The sequence below is a fragment of the Papio anubis genome, chromosome 8 (genome assembly GCF_008728515.1).
Source record: "Papio anubis isolate 15944 chromosome 8, Panubis1.0, whole genome shotgun sequence".
NCBI classification, from domain to species: Eukaryota; Metazoa; Chordata; class Mammalia; order Primates; family Cercopithecidae; genus Papio; species Papio anubis.
The window spans coordinates 3,210,088-3,236,972 of NC_044983.1; the positions used below are offsets into that span (position 1 = coordinate 3,210,088).

Below are 26,885 nucleotides of genomic sequence, written 5' to 3' on the forward strand. Positions count from 1 at the left end.
TGAGCTCCTGAAAAAAAAATTAAGCTTGGCCCCATTTCCTCTCTGTCTCTTGTGTACTTCCTGGCTATGTGATGCTCTCACCATGTGGATTCATCACAGGCCAATGTCATGCCCTTAGACTTCCCAGCCTCCAGAACTCCAGAATTGTTAGGAAAAGAAACTTCTGTTCTTTATTTCTTTATAAATTACCCAGTCTGTAAGTCTGTAGTATTCTGTTTTTCTTTTTTCTTTTTTGAGATGGAGTCTCGCTCTGTCCCCTAGGCTAGAGTGCAGTGGTATGAGCTCGGCTCATGGCAAGCTCCGCCCCCCAGGTTCACACTATTTTCCTGCCTCAGCCTCCCGAGTAGCTGGGACTACAGGCACCTGCCACCATGCCTGGCTGATTTTTTGTATTTTTAGTAGAGACAGGGTTCCACCGTGTTAGCCAGGATGGTCTCCATCTCCTGACCTTGCGACTCACCCGCCTTGGCCTCCCAAAGTGCTGGGATTACAGGAATGAACCACCGCATCCGGCCCCCTAGTTTGTAATATTCTATCATAGCAGCAGAAACACCATCCTAAGATGTTTGCATTCTAGATATGTTTTAATTTTTCTTCTTGTTCCTTTTATGTAGTGAGAATCTTTTTTACATAGGGTCTATAAGTGGTAATAGTTTGTGCCACATCAATTCAACTCACTCCCAAGTTGTTAATGTGACTAAATAGTGAGACACATGAATTTCAAAGGCCTCAGATGTCAGATGTGCAGAAACAGCATCATGTAACAGAATATGCATTTCCCTCACTCCACTTCATCCCATTTTATTTCTGTTAAGTTATAGAGTTGCAGTGAAAGAAGTCTATGATATCTATGTAATATACATTACTAAGCTTGATAGGGTGGCTTTTGTGAATAAAGACAAAAGTCATCTGTTTATGAATATTTTTCATCCTTCCACATCTCCTGCCTCAGTCTCCTGAGTAGCTGGAATTACAGGTGTGTGCCACCATGACCAGATACTTTTTGTATTTTTGGTGGTGATGGATTTCGCCATGTTGGCCAGGCTGGTCTCGAACTACTGACCTTAAGTGATCCACCCGCCTCGGCCTCCCAGAGTGTTAGGATTACAGGCATGAGTCACTGTGCCCAGCCTGACTTTGACCTGTTACTGTTTTTCAGCTTCACATATGTGAAGGAGGAACTGAAGCAGCCGGGCCAATTCATTTACTCTTTGGTGGGTATAAGAGCATGACGAAGGAGTGTAGAGACCTGGGACATGCAGATTAAGGCTATTGGAGGTCAGATTTTTTCAAAAGCAAATTTTGTACAGAGAATTCATAACAACAACAATGAAACAGAAAGGTTAATTGAAGGAAAAATATATTTTAAAAAGTATTGCTTAGGACTGTGTGTCCTCTTCATTTTAAACAAGAACTAAACATAAAACTTATTTTAAAATTACCTTTTGCCTTATGTGCTATGGTTTTGGAGATAGATTTCGGACTAGATCACCAAGAGCTTACTTTAAAAATATTAATTCTTGTTGATTTAAATAACTCACCATAATAACTCAGAACTCACTATTGGAATAGAACACTGTTTAAATGTTCGCATCATTTTCTGAAATTTGCAATGATTTTCTTTTATACGTGTTACTTTAGAGTACTTTCTTGGTCTACCTCAAAGTTAATTTGGTATATTGCAAAATGATACACACTGCTCCCACCCTGTACACAAGCCTTTTTAAAATATGACTTTGCTTCTCTTCCTATTAAAAGAGCAGTGGAATCTATTTCTTCATAACTTGAGTCTTGCCTAGCCCATGAGACTTGCTTTGACAAAGGGCACCTTAGCAAGTGTAATGTAAGCAGAAGTTGGAAGTTTGTCATCCCTTGCTGCTACAACCTTCCCATCCTGACTAGCCTACTGCAGGAACAGAAGCCTTGTATGGAGGGGCTCCTGCTTTCCCAACCATCCCAGCTGAGGCCCTCACACCTAAGGAAGGTCATCCAGGACTACTCATCCCCAGTCAATCTCACCCAGATCAGAACAGCCCAGGCAACCCATAAAGTCATGATGTTTTTTTCAGCTACTAAATTTGGGGGATAGTTTGTTATGCAGCAGAAGCTAACTGAGACACTCTCATTTTGTCTTCATTATATAGATCTTAATAAATGGTTTCAAGGGAACAGCAAAGTAAGTAAGCGAGCCAACATAACATTTAGCTACAGCTTTACCTTTTCTTCTTTGGTTCAGAAACTTTAATCACGGATATTTGGTGTACCACTATCTCTACTACAAGAATAGAAGGCATATCTCTTTTCTCAAATCACTGAAACCAAAATAAAACAAGTACCTAATGGTCTTTCCTGGGTCTGCCTCTATAATCCAGGTGCAGTGGAGGTTGTTGTCATAAGGAGCTGGATAGCCGGGGGACAATATTCGTCCTGATGTGGCTGCATGGATCTGACCACCACATTCCGCTGTAGAAGACACAGAGAGATGGGAATGTTCAACTTCAGGCATCACACGTTTCTATTTAGCTACTTTTAAAAACCAAAGCCATTATGTCTGCATTATATACATAGAGAAAAAGAAACGCCATCATCTATCTCTCCTGATCATTTCAATACTTCTTCCAAATCATAACCTCTGTGGAAAGCCTTTATCCTCCATGCAATTAAAGTTGAGAGCATAAAGCAGTAAGACACACATGTGATAATTCTAATAATAACACTGTACCTATAGTCTCCATAAAAGAATACTAGAAAATCTGTCTTCCATTGCTGAAAACACACACTCACAGACATATGCAAATCTCAGGATACAAAAACTCACACTGTAAGGTGTGATAAAATTCCTCCTCTTTTCCAATAAAGGAAGTCAAAGCAACAGGCATGAGTCCCCTGAGGCCTGGCTTTTGCACAATAGTCTGACTGGCTTCCGCACTCACCTATGCACGAAGGTAGCGGTTTGTCCCACACTCTCCTGTCTCCACTCAAACAGGTCAGGGTGTTGCTGCCATGCATGGCATACCCCGGGTTGCAACTGTACAGAACTACAGTGTCAGTAAAGTGACCTTCATCACGGATCCTATAGCCATAGTTAGGGATGCCCGGATCCTCACATTTTACCAAATCAAAACCTGCAAGAGAGAAAGGGAAGGAATGAACAGAACTCAAGACAGGGTGTACATCTGCCTTAAAACAGAGATGAAATAAACAAGTTTGCTAAACGCTCCTTGAAGGGTAGGGAGAAAAAAGGAGATTGTGAATTGACAAAGGGGAAAAGAAAGATGGGTCTGTATTAGGGGCTATTTGTTACTCATTTGTGATTTCTTGAAGTTCGATCACCTTATTTGTTCCTCCCTACTTACAAGCTTTTTATTTTAGTATTTTTTTTTTTGACAGAGTTTTGCTTTTGTTGCCAAGTCTGAGTGCAATGGCGCGATCTTGCCTCACTGCAACCTCTGCCTCCCGGGTTCAAGCGATTCTCCTGCCTCAGTCTCCCAAGTAGCTGGGATTACAGGTGCCTGCCACCATGCCCAGCCAATTTTTTGTATTTTTGGTAGAGACGGGGTTTCACCCTGTTGGCCAGGCTCGTCTCAAACTCCTGACCTCAGGCAATCCACCCGCCTCAGCCTCCCAAAGTGCTGGGATTACAGGATTGAGCCACCGTGCCCGGTCCCTCAAACTCTTCTTTTCCAGACTTCCCCAACTTTATCTGTCAGTCCAAGCCTCCAGTCTGCACACTGGATTCTCTGGTGAGCCCCGATGCCCTCTAGGAATGGGATGCTCTGCTGCCTCTTTGCCCTCTCTGCCACAACCTAGACCTCCAAGGAAGAGGGGCCACCCGGTGGCACCGCCAGGGTGCTTTGCAGAATCCTGACAGCCAGAACGTATTCCAGCCCATCGTCAAGAGCCACCCACCTTCCCGACAACTTCCTCCAAACTCCAAGATTTCAACTTCGTGGGAAAAGAAAAAGTTGTTCCTGCCCACAGAAAACTGGGGGCTCCTGAATTGCTGCCGACCACACTCCTGATGGTGCATGGTTATGAGGCTCTTGAGGAAATCCACACACAACAGAAACTCCAGAAGTGAATCATTATAATGACCTCATCAAAATAAGCTCTTAAACTCAAAGAAACAGATGACGGAAACGAAGATTTAGCTTCTGCGGTACTGAGAGCTGTATATTGCTTTTATGTGAGGCAATATTTTAAGGCCATCTGTGAAGACAGTCTTACAGTAACATATTTCTCTTTATATCGTGATGCAAATTTTGACAATTGTAAAAAGGAGAGCTGGAAACTTGAGGGGCCACATGGTCTCTTCACTTCTATTTCCACCAAACTTTGAATGTTTCCTTTTCTCAAAAAGAAATTAAATTTTCAAATGAATGTATGACTTTTGCTAAGTCTTCCCGTCAACGTGGAGTCTGAGATGCTTTCTATTGAGGAAAATACATTCTTAACTTCACAATGTATTTTTACCCTGCTGATGTCTGAATAATCAAGATTGAGATTTGCAACTTTATATAGGAGGAAGAGTGCCTGCTTGATCCTTTACACTCAGTGGCTAAGAAAATTTCCTTCCATAAAGTTTCCTTAAACAAAGAGTCAGTCTTTAACAACTATAACATTATTATTTTTACAATAATCCTGATCTATTTAAGAGACACCAATAATTTTAATTCAAGATGCTTGGAATTCAAGAGCAGAAGAGTACATCGATTTTGGTGCAAAGCAAAGGGATATGCTAAATGTCCACAAAAGGGAGGTAGAAATTAGGGGGAAGGTTTCAATCACCTCCGGTTTCAGGGTCATTCAAATATTTGATGACCTTCATCTGATTGCATAATGCCAAGAAGACAGGGCAGAAAGGAAGACATTCAACTGTCCTATCATGTATGACAAAATCCATCATTATTACAGATTATTCAGTGGTCATTTCTGTTTTCACAGAGAGGAAAAAAGAAGCAGACGTCTTTATTGTTGTTGTTGTTGTAGTGTTACTGGGTTTGGGGATTTGGAAGTGACAGCATCTGAACAGCTCTTTAGAAGGCAGTCCTGCCCAGCAGTGGGGATGACCACAGCAAACCAGAGACAGAAAGACTCGTTGGAGACGATGATTCTCCCTGGCCACACTTGGAGTCCACCTCACTACTCATAACAAACAATCTTCCAAAATGTCGCACTATTTTGAATTTACATTAGGTATGCTGCTCATCAAATGCCATTGGAACACAGAATTGGAAACATCCATTAGGCACACAAAATCAGGGTGTAAAAAATATAAAAAAAAAGAGTTCCACATCTATCCCTATGATCAGAACCACTGGAACAGGATCCTGGGAAAATTTAAAAATCTTTTTGAGGGGTGAGGGCTGCCCATGCTAACGGGGCACCCAGGTCCTGTCCACGAAGAACAAAGCTGTGACTGGCAGCTGGGCCAGGGAACTGTGGGGTTCTGCACACAGCACCCAGGAGGCGTCCACCTTAACAAACCACACCCAATGTGACCCGAACTTCTCTTTTTTCAAGGGGCATAAGAAATCAGTCTGTTGCCCAGGCTGGAGTGCAGTGGCATGATCTTGGCTCACTGCAACCTCCGCCTCCTGGGTTCCAGTGTTTCTCCTGCCTCAGCCACCTGAATAGCTGGGATTACAGATTGCACCACCACACCCAACTAATTTTTGAATTTTTAGTAGAGACGGGGTTTCACCATGTTGGCCAGGCTTGTCTCAAACTCCTGACCTCAAGTGATCTGCTTGCCTCGGTCTCCTAACGTGCTGGGATTATAAGCATGAGCCTATAATCAGCCAGATAGTCAACACGTTCTTATAAAACAAGATTTGTGCTAGGTGATTTGTGATGATTTGTGCTAGTATTGAATACTGTACAGGAAATGAAAAACAGATGGTTGCGTGGGTGCTCAAAGTATACTTTCTACTGAACGTGTGTTGCTTTTACATCATTATAAAGTTGAAAAATTGTAAGTGAACCATCATAAGTTGTGGGCTTTCTGTGTTCATTTTGACAATAAATTATGTCCTGATTGTACAGAAGACTTTATCATAAAAGATTTTCTTCACTGGAGACATATGGTTATGTTGCTGAAGTAATGACATTGATTTTCCTGTGGGACTTACAAATTGTTTCAGTAGTTTATAGCCATAAGCTCTACAGGTAGTTTTTAGATATTAATGCTTAAACGTTATCCAGAGTATGCCTCTATGTTCAGAAATCATGGCTTTTAAAGACTTCAATCAAAAAGGTTAAGGTTCTAAAATCCAAAAGTATGCTTATTTTAAAATTAGTTTGAAGAAACATTTTCCTCTGCCCTAAAACTTGCATTAAAACCTGCTTTTTTTTTTTTTTTTTTTTGAGAAAAGTGGAAAGAAACATTATAAAACAAACAAGCAAAGAAAAAAGATGTATCCCTTAAAATGTCTACTAAATTTTATTTGGGTTGGATTTTGTTACAGAAATATGTGTTTTATTGCTTTTTCTATCATTCAATATCAAAAGTTTTTTTTTTTCTGCTTAAACTACACCTTATCATGCAGAAGAATTAAGCCAAGTTATTTATGGCAGTGTAGTTTTCTCTTTATATGACCAGCTGTCTCCTTTTTCTTCTGATGCCTTTTCTTGTTTTTGCAAAAGATCACTTAAGACCTTGACAGCATCATGAAATCTATTATTTTGTAAAAAGTTCTACACCTGAAGCCTCTAGGGTTACGTGATGCCTTTTTATAAAATATATTCCTCTTTCCTGTCAGAAAGTTGAAAGTATTTGGCCATTCTAGAAATCAGTTTTCCAATTTTCAGTAAACTGAAGAGAGCTTTGCTCTCTCCAAGCTCCTCACAGGATGTGATGGTTCACACACAGTTGCTGGGGGAATCATAGGCTTTTACAGCAGGAAGTAGCATTGGAATCACAGCCATCAACACCTTGAAGGACTAGAGAAATATCCCTGGAAACCTGAAGCTTCTACTTGTGTCACTTGCGCCGTGAACCAGCTTAGTCACCTGCTAGGGAGAAGAGTGCTGCCTCCACCGTTAAACTGTGCCCTTAGTGCCATAGCATGTCAGCATCTCTCAGGTTCTCAAAGGCAGTTAGACTCCGATCTGGCGTTTCAGACACTTCGACCCCTGGACCCTTACTTTATCCACATTTGTTAGGATACAGCCTAGCCTGCAAATTGCATGAAGTAGATTTCAATTGAGCTTCACTTGCTGTGTGTTTAAAGACTAGTATATAATCATTGTTTCCTAAAAACGTCCAACACTGTTTTTGAATATTGGTAAAATTACTTGATGTGTAATAGAAAAATTCTGAAATGACAACACCAAATTCTGTATGTTGATTCTGCACTATTTCAGAAAAGACTGTTTCTATGTTTTAAGAAATCTTAAGTTTTTAAAAGATATATTTAATTCTACAAAGACATTCTTCCAAATAGAGATATTTCCATTTTAATGTCAATTTAAGAGACTTTTGACTGATCAAATTTAAGCCTGCTGAAGAGTAATAACTTTAAAAACATACAGAAAGTATCCTTTTCTACCTTGAAGCCACTAGTCTACAATTAATCAGGGTGCAAATATTGGTCCTGTACTTTCTTTATGCTCTAGAAACTTTAAAAAAGACTAAATTACATTATTTGTGTCAAAGCACTATTATTACAATCAAAGCTTAAATCTATTTACTAATTCCATTTCTTTCTTTTCTAGTGATTTCATTTTAAGTCATAAACACAGCCAAAATGCTATGAACAATAGGTTCTAATCAAAACAAGCTCCAAACATCCAGCTGATGAAAATTACTTCTCCATATATTTTGTAGTAATTACTCAGTCTTAATATTGTTAAGAATTAAATCGAAGGTATCTTCTAAGTCTAACACAATATTAGAGCTCTATGAGACTTGCTTTTAACTTTCAAGTATTTGAACTAGTTCTTATCTTCCAAATAAAGCACTTGTGTTTCAAGAGAACCAGCTCCAGACTTAATCCATTTCATACATCAGGCTGAACAATGAGCTCACAGTAACGTGAGTTTTTTCAGCTTCTATCTGAGCAACTCTTGAGAAAGTACTTTTGTGCTCAGGTGAGCTCTGGAAATACAACTGAAGAAAAGGAATACTGGTCATTTTTGAATCTCTGATGTATTCTCTCACGAGCAACAGAAAAAAGTTTGACATATTTACAGAAACATACTATCTCCTCACTTTACCTAAGACATTTCAATTGGGATAATGTACTTTTTTTTGGCAAAAATCTCTTTACTAATCTAAGCACGACCGTCATGTGAAAAACAAAGGACAGTGTTTTCACACTGTTTCCTTCAGTGTAAAGAAGAACTGCATTAAAAACTTACTATTGCTTTTTATTAACTCTATTTGCAGTCATCTGAATAGAAAGGGAGTTTCAAAGATAATTGCTTAAATTTATTTTTTTAGTTCGCTTGAGAAGGAAAGTTCAATAATGAATTTCCTGAAATGTTTGAACCATGTTTTACAATGCATCTCTCTATATTCAAGAATGAAATTCTAGGTGAAGTGTGTGTGTATGTGTGTGTGTGTGTGTTTGATTTTTAAACTACCTTTTAAATTATATATTTATGGTTTTTTAAGCTATAGATGCTATTGGTTTCAAATTGAGTTCTTTTCTTAGCTACTATTTTCATTTAATTCATTCAGTTTTCCCCATATATTAAGTTTCTGCTGCCATTATTTTGTAATTACAAGAGCAGCCCCATGGTAAGATACTCCACATTTTAAAAAAACTAGCAAATAGCAAACAGAATGTTGACAATATTTAAACAGAAATGTAAACTTCTGAACTTAAGGTAAAACATCAAAAAGCCTGTGAATGTCCACAATGAGATTCAGATAGCCAAATTATCTATTTTTTGGAACTATCTTATTTTTTATCAAGCAATTATTAAGAAATCATAAAGCAAGTTAATCATACCTAAGAATTTCATAAGTCAATCTTGAAACATTTTATAATTCTAAATATGTTAATCCCAAGTGAATTTAATGCAGTTGTACTTTGACCTTGTGTAGAGCTTCTAGTAGTTCAAATAGTTAATATCAATTTTGAGAAGTCTCAGTGAAATAATTCAAATTATTCTGTTTCTCACTGATTTTTTACCACTATGCACATATATTCTCTGTTGAGGATATTTAAAACTCAGAGTGGGGGAACTTGGGGCAAGATCAGGATCAGGCACCTACATGGACGAACTGAAATAATTGCACTCTAAATTCATCTTTAAATACATCCAGTTGGCAAGTATTGTTTTAACTTGTACAAGGTGATAGGAATTTACAAATAGGTGCTAACTATATATTATATGTATTGTAACGTCACCATGTGCCCCATGAATATGTGTAATAATTACTTGCCAATAAAAATAAAATAAAGGAAAAGAATGAGCTGTAAAAAAAATGTTTTCAAATCTGTCAGGAATGTTTTTGGGGCATGGTGAGAAGAGTAAAATAAAACAGGGCTCCTATCTTCCCCTGTCTAATGAATGACAGATAGGAAAATAAATACTTCTGAAACAACACAATGAATGCTATGGTTTGCCTGAAGGTTGAGAGGGACAAAGGAAACTGGCATCTTGGTAGCTGGAGGGGTTGGGTGGGCCTTGCAGGAGAAAGGGTTTGAGCAGGTCTAGGGGCATCCTTGATGCCATCCACTCAGAGGGAGAACAGTCCAGGGGGAAAAGGCTTCACATCGCATGGCAGTCGGGAAGAGCGATTTACAGGAGCATTTGTATCTGCTGATGCTTCCTTTTAAATGTGTGGCGGTTGTGATGGAGACAGGGATTGAAGGGAAGACAGGAAAGGTCATGGGAAAGACTGGAAAGGGCTCAGCTGCAGCACCAAGCAGTGGAGACCAACTCGGCATGCAATGGGGAAAAGCAACAGAGAAGATTGCACAGGGAAGTGACACAAGCATATTCGTATTTCAGAGAGATAATCCGAAGCAATGTGGAAAATGCACATGGGTGAGAAGACAGAAAGGACAAGCAGGAAAATCTGCAAAAGTATTTATTTAGTGCTGGAAAGGAGCCTGTGTCAGTGGATGTGGGGAGGGGATGAGGCAAGAGTACACGCATGGATGAAAGCACACACAAATACTATTTTGCAAATTGAGCCTGAGCAAGAGTGGAGGCAGAAGACTCAGTACATGAGAGATGGGGTCTGCGATGAAGACAGGACACCAGAGAAAGACGCAGCTCGTGGGAGAGGTGAGGGAGGAAGAGGAGAATCATCAGCATGGTTGCCACGTAATTATTCCAATCTTCTCATTGCAGATCCCCCGTATTAACCCAGAAAAGGAATACATCTTTCACTGATAACACCTGTTATGAAATAATTAAAAATAAACACGCTTTGGATATGTTAGGGGCACAGAACAAGACAATCTCAGACCTCATGGAGTTTCACAGGGAAATTCGACATCCTTACAAATAGTAATCAATCGCAATAACTACCCAAGCTATAGCCATAGATAGTACGAGTCAACACTGACACGTAATCACACAAGTGAGGACTTGTATTCTCTGTTGTTCTGGGCCCTGTTTTCTATTACATTTTCTATTTTTTCCCAGTTATATTAAGTGCTTTGCTGTACTCACTTCTTTGTATAGCAAGGGATAAATAGTTAAAAAGAAAAAGCCCAGAATGACTTAATTTTGTTTTGTTTTGTTTAATAGGAACTTCTGTGTGGCAGTGTAAGGATGGCTCCCTGTGTCAGGTAGAACCAGCCTACAGTTATCTGGTTAATACTATTGTTTATCTGGTTTCACTACTCGATATGTTCATAATATCATGCCTTGTCCACATTTTAACTTTAAGTAAAATGTTATAAATTTTGTGTTTAGTAAAATTTTAAGTAAAATAAAGCCGCTACTCTATAAGTGAACTTCTAATGGTATTTTTTGAGACAAGGTCTTGCTCTGTCGCCCAGGCTGGAGTGCAGTGGTGTCATCTTGGCTCACCATAGCCTTAAGCTACCAGGCTCAAGCGATCCTCCCACATCACCCTCTTGAGTAGCTGGGACCACAGACGTGGGCCACCATGCCCAGCTAATATTTATATTTTTTTGTAGAGACAGGGTTTCCCGTTTGTTACCCAGGCTGGGGTCAAAACCCCGGGTTCACGTGATCTGCCCACCTTGGCCTCCCAAAATGTTGGGATTACATGCGTGAGCTATTGCACTTGGCCTTCTCCCTAAATTTGCTTTTAATTATGATTTCTTCCCCGATGATGAAGCTGGTAAATTATATATAGTAGCTTAGGCTTGTAATATTCTATTTTTATTTATGAAACATCTTTGATAGTATAACTTCTTACTACAATGTTTTGCTTTTGTTCCAATATTTTAATAGGTATTAAAATGAAAAAAAGTAATGCAAAAATAAGAGACAGAAAATCTCTGTCGTTCTCTAATTGGGAACACATATCTGGAGTAGCATATCCTCTGGCCTACAGCATTAATTCATTAATGCAATCGCTTAGTTAGCATATGAAGTTGCCTACTGGGCTTCAGATATTTTGCTAGATGCCGAAGATACAAAATTAATCAACCTCAGTCCTTGCTCACCAGAAACTCATAATCTGTGTAGATAAAAGATAACACACAAAAGTTAACATATTCCCTTTTAAAAGGATGCCCATTCATTAATTCAACACACACCTATCAAGCACTTAATATGCGGTATCTTTCTTGACACAATGCGGTGTTTCAATGTACAGGCATGGTCTTGCCCCTTGGGACTCAGAGTTTGATTGGAGGTATTACTGTGCCATCAGCAAGTGCGTAAGGAGAGTGAGAAAGCATTCGCTTTTTGGGTGGTGGTCCGAAGAGCTGCCTAGCTGGAGTCTCACGGTTCCTTCTGCAGGGTTTCTGTGGAAGCCAGGTCCGAGCAGAGGGCAGCCCACACACAGGCAGCCACACACCGGGAAATAAATGCAGCTGCTTCCAAAGCAGCTCCCTGTGCTTTCCAAGGGGCAGGTGAGTGACTAAACTAACACAGGTCATGCTTGATGGCAGGTGCTTCTTTCAGCTTTACAAATAAAAAAACGTACAAACACACATATGTGCATTTATACAAAGGGAGATCCAGAAACATAACGACACAGACTCAGCCCACCCTATGGCTTCTACACAGAACGGAACTGGATTATCCTCAGAACATACTGCAAAACAAACTGGGGGTGTTTATCCGTCTTGCATCCAGATAATAATTGAAGAAGAAACTTCCTTGCTGAAAAGGCCTAGCTTTAAAAAATATCTAGGAATAAATGGTCAAAAAAATGAAACTCATATATTTCTGTTTTTAGCTCCAAAAATTACTAATTGCTTAAAAATATCTTGACTACCCCGAGCATTTGATTAACTAGTGTTGGTTCTGTAGGATTTAACCACAGGGATTAGAACTACTGCAGAGCCTTCATGGCAAAATACAAATGAAAATGTTTGCAACACACAAACAATTTGGTATAATTTTATGTCAATATAGGATTCAAATTAAACATAGATTGAAAACAGAATTCGATAGCTTGTGTAATTAAATATTAATATAAATACAGCCAATATATAGAAAAAGGTGGCAAGTAAAAGATAGTTCTACCAATGTATCCCAAATACCATAATTAAAATATATCTAATTTATATTGAAATATAATTCTGTGCTTTCAAACACTTCCATACACATTCAACAATAATTTTTAAAAAGAAACAGAATTTCTGTGAAATTGAATTACATGATTATTTTTAAAGACGGGAAAATTCTCAGGTTTTTTTTTTTTTCCTGATTGCTGAAGAAAAACTAAATTCATTAAATAAAAATGGTGAGAAAAGAGACAGAAGGAACATTAGGAACACATCAGTTGAGTTATTTTTAAAGCAATTCTTCATTAGTAGTGTAGGTTTCTCAGCATATAATTTTAATTTTTGTTGTCTAAATCTCAGTAATGCTTACATTTATATTTATTTGCTCTTAGATGGGAATATCCAAATTGATGACTCTTAAAAAAACTATTTTATTTTAATGGAGAAATAGAAGCTCTGGTTAATTTATTGTTATCACCTTATACTTAAGTCTCCACCATTGGCCTAGAAACCAAGTGAATAGACTGGGCCCCGACTTCAGGAGTGTCTGGTCAAGAACCTCATCACCATGGTGAACCCCAGCATACACGGGCTGCCACCGGCACACACAGAAGACATGCTCTGTGCCACACAATGCATCAGGCAGGTTTGCCTACGCTGTCCCATGTAATCCTGAAAAATCACCTACAAAATAATGATGATTACAAGAGTCTAACTAAGCAAGACACACTGGAGAGTTTTATCACAGCCAAAAATAAACAGTGACAGCCCAGGGAAGCTTAGGCTCCAGATAGGAGCAGGCCAACCATGCAGTTTAATAAACACCAGAGGCTCAAGCTCAAATTCAAGGAGGCAGGGTGAGCGAAGTGCACAGTAAGACCCTTTAGGGAGCTGGCACCTGAGGCAGAGTGAGTTCCCTTTGAAGAATCTCTCCCTCTGCTTGGTCTGGAGAGAATGTCGTCCTGGTGGACACAATCCTCCCAGGACCCCTTTTGTCCTTCTTCCGAAACAGCAATGTTGCTTTGTCTCAGACACCTTCCCACAAAGTGTGTAAAAGAGATTACTATATCTCTTCTCATTTGCTTTGAAGGATTTATTTGATTTTGCCAAAAAGTAATAAATATGAATGATAAAACTTATTTTTAAAGTTCCATTAAGAACTTCATTCTTTTGTCACTCATAAAATAATTGTTACATTTTTGTTTCCCCAGAATAATTTTCAGTGTTGGTTCTGGAAACCTAATAAACATAGCTGGGTCAAATTTTCCCATATACGAATTTACTGAAATTTACTCACTTTCACTCTAAGCCTCAAAAAGTGTTTTCTGGTGCAAATAGTGGTAAGAGTCGTGATTCCCTGACTATTGCTCTTTCCTCTCTGCATTTATGTTTCTATTTCTTGCCAAAGAAAGAAAGGGGAGGGGAGAAAGAGAGAAAGAGGTGGGGAAAGAGAGAGAGAGAGAGAGACACACACACACACAGAGAGGAAGGGAGGGAGGGAGGAGGGAAGGAAGGAGAGAGAGAAAAGAAAAAGAAAGAAGGAAAGAAAGAAAGAAAGAAAGAAAGAAAGAAAGAAAGAAAGAAAGAAAGAAAGAAAGAAAGAAAGAAGGAAGGAAGGAAGGAAGGAAGGAAGGAAGGAAAGAAAGAAAGAAAGAAAGGGAGGAAGGAAGAAAGAAAGAGAAAGAGAAAGAAAGAAAAGAAAAGAAAAGAAAAAAGAAAAGAAAAGAAAGTCAGTCTCGGAGAAAGGCAAAGTCCACACTGGGCACTGTTAGGGTCCCAAATGGAAGCAGTGAAACAACTGAGGAGAGAATTGGACCCCACTGGGAGAGGCTGGAGACAGCAGTGGGGCCCGCGACCCTGGCACTAGTTTGGAGAGGGACGGAGGATGAGAAGAAATGGGAGACAACTGAGTTCTTCCCAAATTCTGTTCTGGACTCAGCTCTCACACACCTGCCCCTGCCTCATGCCTCCTTCAAGCCTTGGCTGTGTAGGGCAGTGCTTATTGCTTTGCTCCCCCATGCTGTAGAGATTTTTACAAGAAAAAGTAAAGGATTTATGAAAATACATTAAGCTCCTCATAGAAGTAAAATCTGTATAAATATAAGGGATTATCAACAATACTTGAATTTATTGCTGCAGTTATGACTCATAGGCTGATACTTTTATTATTCTACAACTAATAAATACAAAGAAATGGTCCCACCATATGTAAGAATTCACCACCTTGAGCAATAGAGTCAGGTCGTCAATTCCTGAGAAGTGACAGCCTCAACTGGACCACCGCTGCTTCAGGACGCAAGAGCGCCCTTCCTCCTTTACAATATCTCACTCTTTGAAAGAATTTCTGCTGAGTGACTACCATCCACCAGCCTAACTGTGGCTTGCGGTGCCAGCCCGTCCTCTCTGGGCTTATTCCTGAGGCATTAATAACTGAAACCACCCGGCCGCGGAGCGGGCACGCACACTCACCCTGCCTACTGGGATACAACGCCTGCTTGCCGCACACTTTTTTTGCCCCTGACATGCACATTTCTGCACCTTACTGACCATAAGGCGTTCAGTAGCAGAATACAAATACAAAGCAAAACGGAGTCTGTCACCAACATTTTTGCAAACAAAGGCCGTGAGTTCCATCTCTTCCCCAAAAATGGCACCGCTTTTGTATTTCCCAATTCATCTGAAAGACCCGCAACTCTCAATCTCTTCCACCTTCGCCTCCCCTCTCTCCACTGCTCCTTGAAACTAGCCACCGAAGTCGTGCACAACCCCCTGCACCCACCACCAGGTGGGTCGAATCCTTTGCTTTCTAAGCTTCCAGTGCTCTGTCTAAGCCTCCCTCACTGCACACAAGATGGCTGTTGTTGCTAACTAAGGGGTCGCCAAGACACCAGAGTATTCACCCTGGTCCCAGTCGTCCAAGGATCCTGCCCCCTGGTGATGCCCTCTGCACCCAGGCTCATGGTCCTTTGTGCCGTAGTGTTGCCCAGATCCTCTCTGTCCTTTAAGATCAAGTTCCCTTAGGGCTGCCGCTGTCCTACCCTACCTCCTGAAGGCTCTTCCTTCTCCCTGAATTTCCTGTGACTCCCAGCACAAGTAGGCAATGACAGCTGCTCTGTGTGTATCTAATTCTTCCAAGTTTCTCCATGCAAATACCTCATTACTTCGTCTAGAAATGAACCTCCCTGAAGGCAGGGGTAGCAAGGAGAGCACGCATTGTTTACTGTATCCCCTGAGTCTGGCAGTGAAAAAAAAAACAGTGAAATGTACGCATGTTACTATATTTAACTGGTTTGTAAGTGCCTTTGATTAAAATAAAATAGTAAGCTTCTAGTGATTTCAAAGTGTTATGAAAACACAAAGTTCACGTGTTTTCTACATAAAAATAAGGAGCTGATTTTCAAAATTGTGAAAATAAATGTATGTGTTTCAAATTTTAACACTTTCTGATTTTTACAAAATTTAGGAGGATTTAAAAATAGCATTCAACCAGAAATATGCAATAAGGGGAATTTCAAAATGGATTCAATATTATTTAACAAACCTAAAATGGAACCTACACAGTTTCATAAAGTGTTTTTCTGAAGAGGGAATTCCATCAGCTTTCATTACATATCAATGTGGAAATGTTTGGTGACAAATTTACATAATAAACATTTCCATGGATTATTTTACATAATATGTGAAAGTCAGTGCAGACATCTTCAGCATTATGAATACCAAATAGTGTTATTTGGGTCACAATGAATTTAATTTGAGGATGATAAATGAACTGACAAATATTTTCAATACATTTCACAGCCAGGAACATGAATAACAGCACAGATTTCCAACAGAAGCAGAACGTTTTCCTTCACCTCCTGATGAATCATTTTATTTTTATATTTTCAGTTAGAGCCATTTTATTCCTTGAGGTCTGTTACATTTTACAATATTAGTTAAATGACTAAACATTCAAATTAATAAGAACCTTCATAGAAGAATGAGCAATTTCTTAGCATTTCCTTTGAATATTGTACTGTCTGGAAGAGCACAGATAAAGAATTTCTTCTCCCAAATAGGCCTATTTCATAGAGATCTTGTTTTATGCTAAATTGCACTAAGGCTTCTGGAAGTTTCCAGAAGAGACAGCCAATCCATGTGCATACATAACTACTTATGGAACTTTATTTCTCGTTCCATCAGTTGGTTTCATTGGCCAGGATGTATAATGCACCAGGTTCCAGTAAACTGACCAAAGCTGTCGGGATGCCCCTGATGACCTGGTTGCATTATGGAGGTGAGAGGTGTCATGGCAGTGGAGTCCACAGCCAGTGGGGCAAGGTTGCCCATCCAGGACCTATCACGAGCACCTCTACTTAACCCGCCAACCTCAAACGTCACCATGAAGGCATTTTTCCTGTCCAGTCTGCTTACAAAATCATTTTCTTATTCTAAGAAAGGAGATTGATTTCTGGTTAACATACGGCAAATTTCTGACTTAGGAAGTGCTGTGATTCCTAGATAAGTCTCTGAACTGTTTTTTGTTTTTGTTTGGTTTTTCCTATGGAATTTAATACCACTAAAGCCTTCCTCATCAGAACCTAAATCTCAGAGTCATGGTTTATTCCTTTCTTCATCCCATTTACAATCAAGTCATCACTGTCCTGTAAATTCCGGGGTTTTAAAAAAATATCTGTCATTTATCTTTCCACCTCTAACCTTCTGTTTTTGTCTAACATTGTCTTATTGTCATTATTTTAGTAGGTCGTATGATGTCCAATGGGCAACTTCTAACTTCATGGGCATCTATAATCTACGGTTCACATCACAGCAAGACTAAAAACCTAATGCAAATGACAAGGGACTTCAACATTCTTGTACCCCTAAATAAAATCTTACCTCTTTTTTCTTTTTACCTTCAATAATCTACCCTTCCCCATTTTCCCAAGTCACTAATAGTCACCAAAACCAGAAACGTTAGTCCATTCTCAACCCTTCTCTCTCTCATACTCCACACCCAAGATCTCACGCACTCCATTTTTAGAAGGCGTTAAAGGAAACTTGCCTAAAATCATAAGACAACTTTATACACTCTTTAACAGTTAAAATACCGTTTGATTTTTAAAAAAATTTTATAGCATTTCAATACTAAGAGTGTCCAAAAACAATGTTGTGTTTATAGAAGAAACACACAACCTGGGATATGACAGATGAAGCAGCAGGCGGGTAGCAGAACCAAGAGATCCACACCCAACCCTAGAGACTCAGGAAGGGGAGTTTCCTTCACCCCACCCTTCGTCACTGTTAAAACAGATACACATCTGACCCCCGGAGACCCAGGAAGGGGAGTTTCCTTCACCTCACCTTCCGTCATTTTTAAAATATCTGACAGTGAGGGTTCAGTCTTGGCATTTACTATTGAATGGTGCTAATTGTATCACTTCAGATCTTTGCAAATGTCAAGCTCAATATTCCCAGTTGCCTTGATATGTTTTCATGTTCCTCGGTCTAGTTGCCTGGCATTGGAATCTAATTGACAGGATTATTTTCATATCAGTGTTTTCTGAAATTTTTACTTGGTTTACAAGAAAAAAAAAAGGGTTTGTTGTAGAAATACAAATAGCCTTCAAATGTTTTTATGTCAGAATTTGTGGAGCAGAGCAAAATAACCATTTTGAATCTGAATAGATTTTAGAACATTTTTTCTTTTAAAGACATCATTAAAAATGACCTACATAAGGAAAAATCAAAATCAGAAACAGAATGACCTCTGACCCCTCACCCAGTGTTTTCTTCCTGACACAGTGTCCGGGTCTCCATGCTGCTTAACTTCCTACAAATAAACCTTGCAAATGCAATGCATCCATGACCGACTAATACAATAACAATCACTTTTTATTGCCCCTAGAAAAGAATGGGAAAATATTCTGTCATCGCTCCTATCAGAACATTTTAGATTTTATAGCATTTGATGATATCATCTGTCGGCCTTCATTTTATTTCACACTTAAGTCATAAGCCTTGAGTTTGATCCTCATAATTAAATTATTTATGTCATCCTCCTCTAGGTCCTTTTGTCTTTCTCCATGTACTGGTGGCCAACAATATATTCCTCAATTAGTTCCAAATGATGAAAGTAAATAGCAATGTAAATCAACTATCAGATCATCACAACATATAAGGAATAATTCATTATGCAAAGAAGAAAAAATAATTGGCAAAATGAAACCTTGCAGGAAATTATCCACATCAATGTAAAAGCTGGTCCTAGACCAACATGACCTCTGTAGGATTTGAGGGCATGACAGTGGTCACCAGGATGATCACAGACCCTTATTAGACAAATCTCCCACTATAGCCACAGAATGCTTGGCTCCTTCCCACAGAATCCAAGCACAGAATGGTTTCAGTGGGATGTTTGACAACATCATAAACTTACATTTTAGTCTTTGTGATGACATACATGTTGGTAAGATAGCAAGGATGATAAAACATCATATTAAACGGCAAGAGACTGGAATATATGCCCATCTCTACCTCTAATTTGCTTTTTGACATTGAGTAAATCAATTAAGCATCATCTTGTGTCATTGTCTTTTCTTAAAATGGTCATCGTGGTACTTTCCACCTTCCTCCCTTGGAGAAATGGATGAAGATTTATGTCCTGTTTTTACGGCAGCCTCACCTTGAGACAGACGAAGGTATGAGGTGCTTCAGTTTTAGAGTGATGCAGTGCTACAAAGACACATCCCAAACATGCCCTCTCCTGAATGTTGTCAAGTTTGGCCCCAAGTGTTTTCTGTTTTACAATTGTTAAATATTTGTTTTGAGGCTTGAATATATACACATAAAAGTAAAACTTTCTAACCTAAACCAGGAATTGTATGTTTGCGTGGGGGACTTGTCTTACACATGGCATTCCCAGAGATGGGGACGGCTGCCCTCCTTCTAAAATGCCCATCTTGTTTCATAATAAAGTTCCTCCTAGGTACGCTCAGGCAGCCTGTCCCCCTATTGTACTGGAATTACTTAGACTGCCTCATCTATTGTGGTATTTCCACTGAAAATCATTCTATTGAAGAATATTTTACAGGCTTTCTTTCCTTATAGAAGAAGAGTAAAAATGCCATTTTCAGGATTCTTACAAGGTGTCAGTTTATAAAAATGTATGGCTATGTCTTGATACATTTGCTCACGCCTGTAATCTTAGCTCTTGATACGTTGATAGGAAAGGTTTGCTCACGCCTGTAATCTTAGCTGTTAGGGAGGCAGAGGTGGGAGGACAGCATGAGCCCAGTTCAAGACCTGTCTGGGCAATATAGTGAGACCCCATTCTCCACTAAAAGGGGGAAACAAAAGACGAAGAATAAAAACAAGTGGAAAGGTTTGCAAGAATTCAATCAAGGAAACATGTACATAGTCATCCTCCTGTATCATCATTGGCATTAACACTTGCCATCTTTACTATCTTTTTTATAGCACAGAAAATTCTGAGTTTACAAGTTAATTTTCCTTTTTTTTTGAGACGGAGTCTCGCTCTGGCGCCCAGGCTGGAATGCAGTGGCCAGATCTCAGCTCACTGCAAGCTCCGCCTCCTGAGTTTACGCCATTCTCCTGCCTCAGCCTCCCAAGTAGCTGTGACTACAAGCGCCCGCCACCTCGCCTGGCTAATTTTTTGTATTTTTTAGTAGAGACGGGGTTTCACCGTGTTAGCCAGGATGGTCTCGATCTCCTGACCTCGTGATCCGCCCGTCTCGGCCTCCCAAAGTGCCGGGATTACAGGCTTGAGCCACCGCGCCCGGCCAATTTTCCTCTTAACGTACACATCTTTTTATTAACATAATACCAGTTTAAAGTCTGTTAGAAGTCAACTTTTCTTCACAACTGAATGTCACCATGTTGTACTCAATAAGAATTCATAGGATAATTGTTTCAATAGTGACCCGGGAATAAGAAAGTTTGAGGTAGACCACTCATTTTGGGGGAATATAACTGCATATATGAGCACATACAGATTATTTTTAGGTAAGAAAGAAAAGTAACTTTGTTAGATTTAAATGCTTAGCTTATTTTTTATAATAAATCAGTTTATCTTTTAAACAAATGGTGAAATAAGTAAATGTTGTGTTTTTCCTTTAGCTCCTGGTCCTCAGTTCTCTTCACCTGCATATGCCCTGTGTCCTTCTGTTGGTCGTCCAGGGTATTCACTGTGACCCAGATCCTTTAACTTTGTCACCTTGAACTCTGTAAATTACCAATGCCCTAAGTAGCCCTAGACCAGGATGCATCTCTCTCCATAATTGGGGCACCTCCAGCATTGCCAGACAATTCAGGTTCCAGTTTCTAGAAACTTCCCTGTCCTTCTACAGGAGGTAAAGCCATCCACTTTCTGAGACTCACAATGAGGGCATCCTGCTGCTGGTTTGTTTCTGCTATTGTGACTTAATGTCAAAATCCAAGCTACTTACTTTTCCTAATCCTGGTTTTTGGATGTGTCTCTAAGTAAACTGATGCCTTCCTCTGTGTCTGAGCCTCTGATCTGACAGTCTGCCTGTGTCCTATGTTCCTGTAAGCATAGGTTCTGCTTCGTAAATGCTTTTTCCACATTGGCGCTTTTCACTGGAGCTCTGCCTGCCTGTCTACTGCTTGAGGCACCTCTGCTTCCTCTCTGAATATCATCTAACCCGGAGTGACTTTTACAGTTTATCCACCTGTCAGAATTTGCATGACCTCATATTGGGTACCCAATGCTAAACATCTGCACAGAATTCCTTACAAAATTTTGTGTGTTGCTACACCCTCCAAATACTTCAAATATTGTGTTCAGACTGCCATATGATCTTCTGCCTAAAACGTATTCCTGTTTTTCTTGGCCCACAGCAATGATCAGTTTCAATCCAAGTCATTCCAATGTACATACAGTGGGCTATGTGTCTGAGGGTTAAGAAAATATCCTGTTAACACATCCACAGTCTTATCAGAGTTGACAATAATACACAAAATACGTTGGCAGAGGATGAGGCTCATGTGAAACCAACACAATAGTAATAAAAAAGAAAAGAATCGAGTTTTTGTCATCTAATTTATAAACAAAAAAGTGAAATAAATTTTAAATTAAATTGGGGAATTAGTTATATATGACATCTTTTAAATAGAAGGCATTACACTCTTACTAATATCCATAAAGAGTCTTAAGGTCATTACATCATTCCTTCAAAATAAGACAGCAAGTATTTTATTATAACTTGCTTGGGCTCAAATCTATTACATCCCAGAATTCTATTATCATGGAACAAAGGGAGGTGAAGAAAGTATCAGGAAGAACCTAGAGCTGAAAAAATTTACCTAAATATGGAGGCTGCTGTTGGCATGGAATGGAGGTGGAAGATATGTAATTGAAGGAGAGAGGAGATGCCATAGCATTCAAGAGGGCATTGAAAAGTGACCTTGTTTTAGGATATTATCAATAACAGAGGAGGCTAAGCTAGGAAAGTGGTCACTGAGAGCAAAAGTGAACTCTATAAGACACATTTCCAGCAAGCAAGGGGAGACTCTGGACAGCCGGAACTCTAAGAGCAGGCTTCATCGTGACCCATTTGCAGGGTGACAGGGCCCAGTGCTGCAGGAGAAAGGAATGATAAGCAGGAGACAGACAAGACCCTGCAAGCAGGTGGAGAGTTCGAGATGGGCTCTACGTTACAGGGGAGCATATACGATGAATGGGGAAACTGAGGCAGCCACATACAGACTACTGTTAACTAGTTAACATCTTTTCCCCAGGAGAACGTGCAGCAGTTTCCTTCCCAAGGCCTATGCAATCACAGACAGCAGTAGTTACCCATCTCGTGTAACATGAGTGCTCCCCTTTCACGGTCTGAAGCTCCGGCTACTACAAAGTTCTGCCTGCCCTCAAAAGTAAAGCCCCATTTCCAGAAAGAGTTGACCAGCCCGGGCCAGCTGGGCCTACGGGACCAGCGGTAGCTCAAGAGTGTGAGCAGAGGCCATGCCGTCACTCTGCGCAGGGTGCTGCATTGCGAGTCAGCCTTTTCTGCCTTCTCTCCTTGTCTGCTAAGGGCTAACTTACTTGCTAGGGGCACAGGGCACAGTGCCTAGGGCCCACAATCTCTTTAGAGGCTCCTGGAAATGCTTTCATTTCCTGAAATCAGAAGAAAAAAGTAAATTTCTGGGTTGAAAGAAAATGTATTAATACACAATGATCTATCGATCTTTATAGCCACACAGTCATGAGATGAAATGTTTGACGCTTTGCGTGGAGGAATGGACGGTATAAGAAGCTCAAGCCCATGGCAGTCACAGTGCGGCCCCATCCCTGGGCGCAGGTCCTCCCAGGCCCAAGCAGGGTAGTGGGTAGAGAGCCCTGCAGGTAGAAATGCCATTCAAGAGATTTCTCCTCATATTGATAAACTTCTTCAATTACTATAGCATTTTTCATTTCATTTTCTTAGAAACAATGAAGGAACAGATGGTTAAAAACAACTTGCCTATACTCAGAGGAATATAAACTGTTCTACCATGAAGACACATTCATGTATATGTTCACTGTAGCACTATTCGCAATAGCAAAGACGTAGAATCAACCGAAATGCCCATCAGTGACAGGTTGGATAAAGAAGGTGTGGTCCGTATACACCATGGAATACTATGCAGCCATAAAAAGGAATGAGATCAAGTCTTTTGTGAGAACATGGATGGAGCTGGTGGGCATTATCGTTAGCAAACTAAGGCAGAAACAGGAAACCAAATACCTTGTGTTCTCACTTCTAAGCAGGAGCTAAATGATGTGAACTCATGAACACAAAGAAGGGAATGACAGACACTGGGGCTTATTGGAGGGTGGAGGATGAGAACAGGGAGAGGATCAGCAAACATAACTAATGGGTACTAGGTATAGTATCTGAGTGACCAAATAATCTGTACAACAAACCCCTGTGATATGAGTTCACCTATATAACTAACCTGCACATATACTCCAAACCTAAAACAAAAGTTAAAATAATAAATTAAGATTAAAAAGCAAATACTTTATTTTGAATTTCGTTGCTCTCCCATGGATATAGGAATGAATAATCAGCAGGTAGGATACTATAGCAACACTGTTTTTATTTTTTTACCTCAAGAAAATACTAAAATATTACTTAATTCTTACCATGTATGAGAGATGAGATCTTAAATAAAACGTTTCAAATATAAAAGAAAAGCAACTTCCCTATTTAGATTCTGATTTCAGACTGAGGGAGAAACTAGTGTTGATATCTGTGGTAAAGAATCATGTAACCAGAGGCACTGATCAAAATCCTACATGATTTCAGATGTTTGCTAACAATGGCCAGGAGTTGGTGACCATTTTTATCTGATGCTGTGAAAACACAGAATGCTCATGATGTATCAGTGGGAAGCTCTTGAGCTTTGGATTATATGAACAGGGTTTGAATCCTAGTGCTGCCACTCACTAATGATAGGACCTTAACTTATGGAAGCCTCGGTTTCCTGTCTTTAAACTGAAAATAAAAGGATCATCTTCAAAGGGCTACTTTGGAGATAAAATGAGACAATGAAGGTGAATTTCCTGGTGCATGATCAGTGCTTATTGATATATTATCCAATATTTTTCTTTTACTATGGCCCCCAAAGACACAGCTGGTGGTTTCTCTTGTGTATGTACCTGGGATGAACTTGGTATTTGACCTTCAGGGCTTCATGCCACATCTTTAAAGTTACCATGTGAATGATATATTGAATAGCAGTTACTCCTATTTCTTTATGTGTAAACTTGATTCATTTCAATGCACAGCTTTTCTGGCCTGTGTAAGAGTAGAGTCTTCTGTCCTCCAGAGAGAAATTCAGAAGATCAATGTTGACAGGTGACAGATAATAGATAGATAGATAGATATAGATAGATGATAGATAGATCATAGATAGATAATGATAGATAATTGCTGGGTCAATCAGTAGATAAATACATAATAGATGGATATAGAATAATAGATCATAGATGATCAATCAATAGATCAATTAATTGATAGATACACAATAGATACGCAGAGATAGACAGATGATAGATGATGACAGGTATAATACATAAGTGTAAATGTTTGTTGAGATATCTATTAGATGCACGGATATTATCCAAAACTACTGCTTGATGGCATGAAAACAATGACTTTTCCTTAAAAGGTAATCTCTAAGATTAAACCCTGATGACAATTGTATTCTGTCCTCTTGCTTTGTATGTGAATAAGACCCTCTTGTAAGCTTTCCCTAGCAGAGAAGGGAAGGTGCGGCTGCCGAGCGCTTGTAGCTCTTCACCCACCCCCAGACATCTCTGAGTGTCTCCAGGTGGGGCCTGAATTAGCTGGGAAGAGGAGAGGAGGGGCCTGGAAGGCCGACCAGAGTTGCAGGCAGCCTTATGCTTAGGGAAGATGTAGGCACATAATAAATCTGTACCTGTGACTATACAGAACGTGATCTCTGCAACCTGTTTTAGTTGCAGATGACAGATTCACTACTGTAAGATGAAATGGTTCCATAAGGTTTAAAGGTACATGTAAGCAACAAATTGTACATTTCCTTTATTAAATATATACTTTATGTCTTCAAGAGTGTGTGGGAGTGCACACTTGCACACACACACATACACACACTTTTTTGTTTTTATGAAATTATCTGAGATGAAATGAAAACATTCCTAAATAGGAAACTGTGAGGCGCAGATGTTGCAGGGACCCTGATGGCCTCACCTCCTGCTGCTCCAACCCTGGATGTATGAATGATTCTTCTCCTTCCTTGAGTGTGGGCACAGCCTGTGACTTGAGCTGACAACTGAACACCACAAGTGTGAGAGCACCAGATGCCACGGAAGTGTCTGATCCATTGCATCCTGAGTTTCTCAAGATGTAGATTATCCTGAGGGAGACTGACTCAATCCGGGGAAAGCCCTTCAAAGAGGGTCTGGCCTCCATGAGGTGAGGACCCCCCATGGCTTTGGAGAAGCCAGTGAGGGCACGCCCTGCCCAGAGAGGGCCACGACCACGTGGCGGGGAAATGCCAGTGGCACCAAGGAGCTGGGAGTCTCAGTCTGAGCACTGTGAGGACCTGAGTTCTGCTGACAGCTTGAAGAGGCCCCGGACACTCAGATGGGACCACAGCCCAGCCAAAACCTGGTCACGTCCTTGTGAGACCCTGAGAGAAGACCCAGCCAAGCTGTGTCTGGGCTCCTGACCCATGGATACCGTGAGATAAGAAATGGTGCTGTTTTAGGCCCCTACATGTAGGGTAATTTGTTACAGAGCAATAGAAAACGAATGCACACAACACTGCCTATTATTTGAAAACACTTTATAAAATTATCTACAAGTCAACTGTGGGAAAAACAAACACTGCTTATTGGATATTTTCCCAACATTTTTCTTAGCTAAATTAACAGCTATGTAAGAACTAAATTTTGCCGTAAGCTTGTATTTACAAATGATATATAGATACTGCAATTTACAAACTACACAGATACTGCGATGTCAGGAGTAGATAACAGAGCAGCATAATGTTTGCCATAATCTTAATCTTCATTGAAATGATGTAAAAATCTGTTAGTGTGGATTTACGTGCAGGCTGAATATTTCCTTATTTTTATAACCCTATTCTATGCTTTCCCCTGGTTCTTAGCATGGTTGTGAATAATTTTTAAAACTACTCATTGGATGAAAAGATGCTTTGACTCAATTTCCTAAAATATAATACACCATGAAAACCAAGAAGGCAGTGAATGCTATTCTTTGAATACTGTAATCTGTTTTACTTTAAAACAGCAATGCTTACACATCACAACCAAGAACGTCTGGGAAATCTGTGAGTGTCTTTATTATTGATAACATTAGATTGTAGAAAATGTGCGTTTGAGGACTGCCCCTCAGCTTGTATAGGATTTCCAAAATCTAGTTGTTAAAAAGAAGTAATCAATGAGGACATGGACCCATTGTGATGCACTTTTACATCTTATTCATAGCCAGGGAGGTGAAGGCATTGAAAGAATCTATATGAGATACACACAGAGTGTCTACCGATATATTTGGGTAGAGACAGGTGGGAGAGGATGCCGAAGGAAAATGACATCAGCTTCTTCAAGGTATCAGTCAATCCTATAAAGAAAGCATTATCTCTCTTGGTCAACGCATGATCTCAGGGACTCCAAATGATGGATTCTGACGTACCCTGCTCTTCACCTTCAGGTTTGTTTCTAGTAATTGATTGCATTCAGCGGCTGTATACACTTCATGC

The 26,885-nt window shown here is 39.8% G+C and overlaps 1 protein-coding gene across 5 annotated transcripts in view; it reads right to left on the reverse strand.

Moving 5' to 3' along the window:
* CSMD1 (CUB and Sushi multiple domains 1) overlaps nucleotides 1-26,885 on the reverse strand; it is a 2,034,404-nt gene that overhangs the window by 351,588 nt on the left and 1,655,931 nt on the right. For all 5 annotated transcript variants that reach the window (XM_031669914.1, XM_031669913.1, XM_031669915.1 and 2 more), the window contains 2 exons: nucleotides 2,934-3,125; nucleotides 2,337-2,463 (listed from right to left, as the gene is read on the reverse strand). In XM_031669914.1, coding sequence (XP_031525774.1) covers nucleotides 2,337-2,463; nucleotides 2,934-3,125 — 319 coding nt within the window. The remainder of the gene's footprint in view (nucleotides 1-2,336; nucleotides 2,464-2,933; nucleotides 3,126-26,885) is intronic.